At 38.3% G+C, this 8,086-nt stretch overlaps 3 gene segments (V, D, J or C); all 3 read right to left on the reverse strand.

Moving 5' to 3' along the window:
- Nucleotides 1–1,546: 1,546 nt before the first annotated feature.
- Nucleotides 1,547–1,988, reverse strand: LOC131475829 (Ig heavy chain V region XIG14-like). The segment is given in 2 exon segments: nt 1,547–1,851; nt 1,943–1,988. Coding segments are annotated over 2 exon segments (351 nt in total).
- Nucleotides 1,989–5,008: 3,020 nt separating this feature from the next.
- Nucleotides 5,009–5,438, reverse strand: LOC131475941 (Ig heavy chain V region 5A-like; the record flags this gene model as incomplete). The annotated part of the segment is given in 2 exon segments: nt 5,009–5,301; nt 5,393–5,438. Coding segments are annotated over 2 exon segments (339 nt in total), but the record flags the coding sequence as incomplete, so codon positions are not given.
- An 814-nt stretch (nt 5,439–6,252) lies between these two features.
- Nucleotides 6,253–6,733, reverse strand: LOC131475266 (Ig heavy chain V region PJ14-like). The segment is given in 2 exon segments: nt 6,253–6,596; nt 6,688–6,733. Coding segments are annotated over 2 exon segments (390 nt in total).
- Between the last annotated feature and the right edge of the window lie 1,353 nt (nt 6,734–8,086).

The raw sequence follows: 8,086 nt of genomic DNA on the forward strand, positions 1-8,086 counted from the left end.
GGGATGATGGCCTGCGCCAGGGACAGGTTGAATATAGATACAAGGTCATTGTCTGAGGCCAAAAGAAGGTCATTGGTGACTTTCAAAAGTGCTGTTTCTATACTGTGATGTTTTCAAAATCCTGACTGAAAGTCCTCAAACAGATCATTTTTCAAGGCGTTTAGAAATAAATGGAAGGTTACTTATAAGACGATAATTAGCCACAAAATACAGGTACAGGGTGTTTTTTTTTTTAAGTAGGGGTTTAGTGACAGCAACTTTCAAAGACTGTGGCACATACCCTGCATGTAAAGACAGATTTATTTGATACAATATGGGATTGATAATTAATGGTAGAACTTCCTTTAACATTGTAGTAGGAATGGAGATCGAGGAGACAGGTCAAAGGTTTGGATCCGGCTACCATTGTATTTAGCTCGGATATAATATTGTAATGTTTCTGCCTTACAATGTACAGTGAGAAAATGTACAATGTGATTTGGTGCTATACAAATAACATTGACTGAAATTGATTTGAATTGAATTAAATCTGAAATCATCAGTGGTCTGAAGGCTGTTCATGTCTACTGATGGTTTGTATCATTGTGTCTCTGGCACAGTAATACACTGCAGTGTCTTCAGGCTGCATATTCTGTCCATTCAGAGTCACTGTTTTGCTGGAAGTGTCTAAGTCAATACTGAATTTGTTCTTCAGTGAATCTTTATAGTGTGAGCCTCCAGTGTATTTAATTCCAATCCACTCCAGTCCTTTCCCTGCAGGCTGCCTGATCCAACCTGTGTAATGGCTACTAACAGAATAAGAGACCTGACAGGTGATGGTCAGACGTTGACATGGCTGCACAGTCACAGAGGCTGGCTGTGTCAATGTTTCACACTTCACACCTGTTAAAAGAACAAAATGTTGAGTTATAAATGATCAAGTTTTCCTGTAAAAGAAACATTTGTTGACTCTGACAAATCTAGAGAGACTCACAGGATCCAGCTGCCAACAGCAGCAGCAGCAGAGCTACAGGAAACATGGTTTATGATGAATCTAACGTGCTGTGAGCTCCACTGTCAGTCTGATGTTGACTTTTTATAGGACGATACAACATCCTCATCACATACAAAGCACTTAATGATCAGTCTCCTTGTTTATCTCTAACCTTTCCTTCCTGTCCTCTATCTTAGTAGCAGTAGTATTATTAATATTAGTGTCCTGACTAAACCTAAAACTTGATACAACTGTTATTTGCTCCTGGTCTCTTCCTTTCTCTCCTCTCTTTCTGTCCTCCACCTCTCCTCTGTCATCCATTTTTCTTTTCACCCCAACCGGTCGAGGCAGACACTGCACATATTTGTTATACACATCACATATTTGCTCTGCCAGAGATTTCTTCTTACAAATAGAGAGTTGCTTTTTTTTAATGCTTAGTCTTTCTTCATTGTGTGAACTGTTGTGTTTCTCTTCTCTGTAATATTGTAAGGTTCCTGCCTTACTATGTACAGTGCCTTGAGAAAATGTACATTGTGATTTGTTTCTGTTCATGTCTACTGATGGTTTGTATCATTGTGCCGTTCTGGCACAGTAATACACTGCAGTGTCTTCAGGCTGCATATTCTGTCCATTCAGAGTCACTGTGTTGCTGGAAGTGTCTAAGTCAATACTGAATTTGTTCTTCAGTGAATCTTTGTAGAATGTGCTGGATCCTTGTCTCATTCCAATCCACTCCAGTCCTTTCCCTGCAGGCTGCCTGATCCAACCTGTGAAATAGCTACTAACATCATAAGAGACCTGACAGGTGATGGTCAGACGTTGACCTGGCTGCACAGTCACAGAGGCTGGCTGTGTCAATGTTTGACACTTCACACCTGTTAAAAGAATAAAATGTTGAGTTATAAATGATCAAGTTTTCCTGTAAAAGAAACATTTGTTGACTCTGACAAATCTAGAGAGACTCACAGGATCCAGCTGCCAACAGCAGCAGCAGCAGAGCTACAGGAAACATGGTTTATGATGAATCTAACGTGCTGTGAGCTCCACTGTCAGTCTGATGTTGACTTTTTATAGGAAGATCACTGAGTTTGCATCGAGTCAAATATGTGCAGCATCAGTGTTGGTGTAACTGGAGCCAATAAAAGAGTGTGTTCAGAGTTATTATAGGAACAGAGTGAAAATCACCTCTGCTTCAACTTATTCAAACACATTTACTCTGTGTTTAAAGTGATACAATAACTGTCAGTTTTGCTTTTGCTGTGAATGATTTAGACCTAATGCACTGAAGTTTAATATTGTTAAACAATATAAATAATTATATTTTTATTTTATTCTACTATAATTCTGGATTTTTTATATATATTTAACATCCTCCTCATGTACAAAGCACTTAATGATCAGTCTCCATCATACTAGTTTATCTTCCTAACAGATCACTTTGAGTGCAGGATTACTTGTGTTTCCCAGAGTCTGTAAGAGCAGAATAGGAGGCAGAGCCTTCAGTTACCAGACTCCTCTCCTGTGGAACCAGCTCCTAGTGTCGGTTCAGGAGACAGACACCCTCTCTGTATTTAAAGTTGCACTTAAAACCTTCCTTTTTGATTAAGCTTATACTATGAGCTGGCTCAGGGAAACCTAAAGCATCTCCTGGTTATGCTGCTATAACTCCTGTGGTGTACTCACACTCACTTCTTTACACTCAGGGGATGAATATGACATTAACCTTGTTTTTTTTCTATCCTGGTTTGTGCCTTTCCTTCCTGTCCTCTATCGTAGTAGCAGTAGTATTATTGTCATCATTGTTATGCTATGATTGAAATGTATATCAGTATTTTATTTTCAACTATTGATGCTATTGCTTGTATAAATGACAATGTAGTTCTATAAACATGTCATAACCAATTCAGAACTGTCCTGACTAAATTTAAAACTTGATACAACTGTTATTTGCTCCTGGTCTCTGTCTTCCTTTCTCTCCTCTCTTACATTCCTCCACCTCTCCTCTGTCCCCTCATTTTTCCTTTCACCCCAACCAGTCGAGGCAGACACTGCACATGTTTGAGTCTGGTTCTGCCAGAGATTTCTTCTTGCTAATAGAGAGTTGCATTTTTTTTTAGTGTGTGTTCATTGTGTGAACTGTTATGTTTCTCTTCTCTCTATTATTGTAAGGTTTCTGCCTTATTATGTACAGTGCCTAGAGAAAATGTACATTGTGATTTAGTGCTACAAAAAATAACATTAACTGGAATTGAACTGAAATATAATGGTGGCCTAGGGGAGTACTGTAATTTAACAGCAGTGTGAAATCATCAGTGGTCTGAAGGCTGTTCATGTCGACTGATCTGATGGTTTGTATTATTGTGTCTCTGGCACAGTAATACACTGCAGTGTCTTCAGGCTGCATATTCTGTCCATTCAGAGTCGCTGTGTTGCTGGAAGTGTCTAAGTCAATACTGAATTTGTTCTTCAGTGAATCTTTGTAGTATGAGGGGTATCCACGTCATCCCAATCCAATCCACTCCAGTCCTTTCCCTGCAGGCTGCCTGATCCAAGCTGTCCCATAGTCACTAAGATCATAAGAGACCTGACAGGTGATGGTCAGACGTTGACCTGGCTGCACAGTCACAGAGGCTGGCTGTGTCAATGTGTCACACTTCACACCTGTTAAAAGAATAAAATGTTGAGTTATAAATGATCAAGTTTTCCTGTAAAAGAAACATTTGTTGACTCTGACAAATCTAGAGAGACTCACAGGATCCAGCTGCCAACAGCAGCAGCAGCAGAGCTACAGGAAACATGGTTTATGATGAATCTAACGTGCTGTGAGCTCCACTGTCAGTCTGATGTTGACTTTTTATAGGAAGATCACTGAGTTTGCATAGAGTCAAATATGTGAAGCATCAGTGTTGGTGTAACTGGAGCCAATAAAAGAGTGTGTTCAGAGTTATTATAGGAACAGAGTGAAAATCACCTCTGCTTCAACTTATTCACACACATTTACTCTGTGTTTAAAGTGATAAAATAACTGTCAGTTTTGCTTTTGCTGTGAATGATTTAGACCTAATGCACTGAAGTTTAATATTGTTAAACAATATTAATAATTATATGTTTATTTTATTCTACTATAATTCTTGATTTTTTTATATATATTTAACACCCTCCTCATGTACAAAGCACTTAATGATCAGTCTCCATCATACTTGTTTATCTTCCTAACAGATCACTTTGAGTGCAGGATTACTTGTGGATCCCAGAGTCTGTAAGAGCAGAATAGGAGGCAGAGCCTTCAGTTACCAGACTCCTCTCCTGTGGAACCAGCTCCCAGTGTCGGTTCAGGAGACAGACACCCTCTCTGTATTTAAAGTTAGACTTAAAACCTTCCTTTTTGATTAAGCTTATACGATGAGCTGGCTCAGGGAAACTTAAAGCGTCTCCTGGTTATGCTGCCATAACCCCTGTGGTGTACTCACACTCACTTCTTTACACTCAGGGAATGAATATGACATTATTACAGGACATTAATCTTGATTTTTTTCTGACCTACTTTGTGCCTTTCCTTCCTGTCCTGTATAGCAGTAGTATTATTGTCATCATTGTTATGCTATGATTAAAATTTAAAAATGACAATGTAGTTCTATAAACATGTCATAACCAATTCAGAACTATCCTGACTAAACCTAAAACTTGATACAACTGTTATTTGCTCCTGGTCTCTGTCCTCTGTCTCTACCTTGTGTGCCTGTCTTCCTTTCTGTCCTCCACCTCTCCTCTGTCCCCATTTATTCCTTTCACCCCAATCGGTCGAGGCAGACGCTGCACATATTTGAGTCTGGCTCTGCCAGAGATTTCTTCTTACAAATAGAGAGTTGCTTTTTTTTTTTAATGCTTAGTCTTTCTTCAATGTGTGAACTGTTGTGTTTCTCTTCTCTGTAACATTGTAAGGTTCCTGCCTTACTATGTACAGTGCCTTGAGAACATGTACATTGTGATTTGTTTTTGTTCATGTCTACTGATGGTTTGTATCATTGTGTCTCTGGCACAGTAATACACTGCAGTGTCTTCAGGCTGCATATTCTGTCCATTCAGAGTCGCTGTGTTGCTGGAAGTGTCTAAATCAATACTGAATTTGTTCTTCAGTGAATCTTTGTAGAATGTGCTGGATCCTTGTCTCATTCCAATCCACTCCAGTCCTTTCCCTGCAGGCTGCCTGATCCAACCTGTGAAATAGTCACTAACATCATAAGAGACCTGACAGGTGATGGTCAGACGTTGACCTGGCTGCACAGTCACAGAGGCTGGCTGTGTCAATGTTTCACACTTCACACCTGTTAAAAGAATAAAATGTTGAGTTATAAATGATCAAGTTTTCCTGTAAAAGAAACATTTGTTGACTCTGACAAATCTAGAGAGACTCACAGGATCCAGCTGCCAACAGCAGCAGCAGCAGAGCTACAGGAAACATGGTTTATGATGAATCTAACGTGCTGTGAGCTCCACTGTCAGTCTGATGTTGACTTTTTATAGGAAGATCACTGAGTTTGCATAGAGTCAAATATGTGAAGCATCAGTGTTGGTGTAACTGGAGCCAATAAAAGAGTGTGTTCAGAGTTATTATAGGAACAGAGTGAAAATCACCTCTGCTTCAACTTATTCAAACACATTTACTCTGTGTTTAAAGTGATACAATAACGGTCAGTTTTGTTTTTGCTGTAAATGATTTAGACCTAATGCACTGAAGCTTAATATTTTTCAACAATATTGATAATTATATATTAATTGTATTCTACTATCATTCTTGATTTTTTTTTTTAATTTAACATCCTCCTCCTCACGTACAAAGCACTTAATGATCAGTCTCCATAATACTTTAAAGAACTAGTTTTATCTTCCCAACAGATCACTTTGCTCCCATGAGTGCAGGATAGGAGGCAGAGCCTTCAGTTACCAGACTCCTCTGCTGTGGAACCAGCTCCCAGTGTGGGTTCAGGAGGCAGACACACTCTCTGTATTTAAAGTTAGACTTAAAACCTTCCTTTTTGATGAAGCTTATAGTATGAGCTGACTCAGGGAAACCTGAACCATCTCCTAGATTTGCTGCTATAACTCCTGTGGTGCACTCACACTCACTTCTTCACACTCAGGGGATGAATATGACATTAACCTTGTTTTTCTCTATCCTGGTTTGTGCCTTTCCTTCCTGTCCCCTATCGTAATAGCAGTAGTATTATTGTCATCATTGTTATGCTATGATTGAAATTTATATCAGTATTTTATTTTCAACTATTGATGCTATTGCTTGATCTGATGGTTTGTATCATTGTGTCTCTGGCACAGTAATACACTGCAGTGTCTTCAGGCTGCATATTCTGTCCATTCAGAGTCACTGTGTTGCTGGAAGTGTCTAAGTCAATACTGAATTTGTTCTTCAGTGAATCTTTGTAGTTTGTGGTGGATCCACGTCGTCCCATTCCAATCCACTCCAGTCCTTTCCCTGCAGGCTGCCTGATCCAAGCTGTGTGATAGCCACTAACAGAATAAGAGACCTGACAGGTGATGGTCAGACGTTGACCTGGCTGCACAGTCACAGACGCTGGCTGTGTCAATGTTTGACACTTCACACCTGTTAAAAGAATAAAATGTTGAGTTATAAATGATCATGTTTTCCTGTAAAAGAAACATTTGTTGACTCTGACAAATCTAGAGAGACTCACAGGATCCAGCTGCCAACAGCAGCAGCAGCAGAGCTACAGGAAACATGGTTTATGATGAATCTAACGTGCTGTGAGCTCCACTGTCAGTCTGATGTTGACTTTTTATAGGAAGATCACTGAGTTTGCATAGAGTCAAATATCTATTATCTATCATGATGTGTGCTGCTGACTTCTTGGCAGGTCAGTCCCTTGGAAAAGAGAGTTAGATCTCAATGGGGTTTTACCTGGTTATTCAGTTCATCAGAATCAGAATCGGAAAATAAATATTTATTTAGTACATATACACCGAAGGCATTTGATTTGTTTTGGTACATTCAAAAAGAATTTAAAAAAATAAAATAAAGATATAAAAAATATATACAGTAACACAAACACAAAATACTTACATAAGGTGTAGTTGGTTAAAAGGAATTATCATTATTATTATTATTATTATTATTATTATTTGTAATATGGTTTGTGTTAATATGACCCATACATCTGAAAAATTCTCTAATATTCTCTAATAAAAAGGTGAGGAAATTCAACGTGTGAATTGTTTCGAGCATATATGTTGCAGTGTTTAACCTGGAATAGGGTGTAAAACAACAGAGACAGACAGATTCATTTGAAGCCTGTGCAAGTCTCTAGTTGCTTTGTTTCCAGAGAAAACTCCACTGCTTGTTCACTTGTTTATTTGCCACTAAAATTGCCTGTCAGTCTCTGAAATTAGAGGGCCCCCAATAGTGTGTGGAGAAAAACCAACAACAATTTAACATATTAAAGAAATGCAGATATCTTGAGATATTTAAATGTTAAGTTATTTATCTTGCAGTTGAAGAATACTCATTTAGTACACATTTGTACAACTCATTAAACTGGTTCCATTTGTTTAATTCTAGTGCTTCACTTTGAAAACGAAAGTCCACTTTTGGGATTTTACTAACCCTCTAAGGTAAAACCAAAAACGTGTGAGACTGGTTTGGTGTAAATAACACTATACTCGAATTAATTTTAATTTAATTTTGTTAATATTGTTACATTTGTATTAATAATAGTCAAGCAGGAGCTACTCCGAGGTGGTGAATCTAATTCAGTTTAGGGCCCCATAAATGCTTGGACCGGCACTGAGATGTGGAGTACGGGCATCTCAGCAATTCAGAAAGTAGCCATCATTATATCAGTGCAAGATTTTACATGGGTATGAGCGAACATAGATCACAGCTGTTGTCATAAAACTGTATTTCTTGTCGAGCTTTGTGACATTTGTAAAATTTAAGACAGTATTCAGATGTTGGATTCCGACTGGGTTTATTTAAATATAAACACATTTCAGATCAGATCTACAAACAAGTTCAGGTTCTTTCCAAAGTGCACCTTTGGAAATGTACTTACATTTAATTTAATTTATTTATTTATT

The sequence above is a fragment of the Solea solea genome, chromosome 16, assembly GCF_958295425.1.
Source record: "Solea solea chromosome 16, fSolSol10.1, whole genome shotgun sequence".
NCBI classification, from domain to species: Eukaryota; Metazoa; Chordata; class Actinopteri; order Pleuronectiformes; family Soleidae; genus Solea; species Solea solea.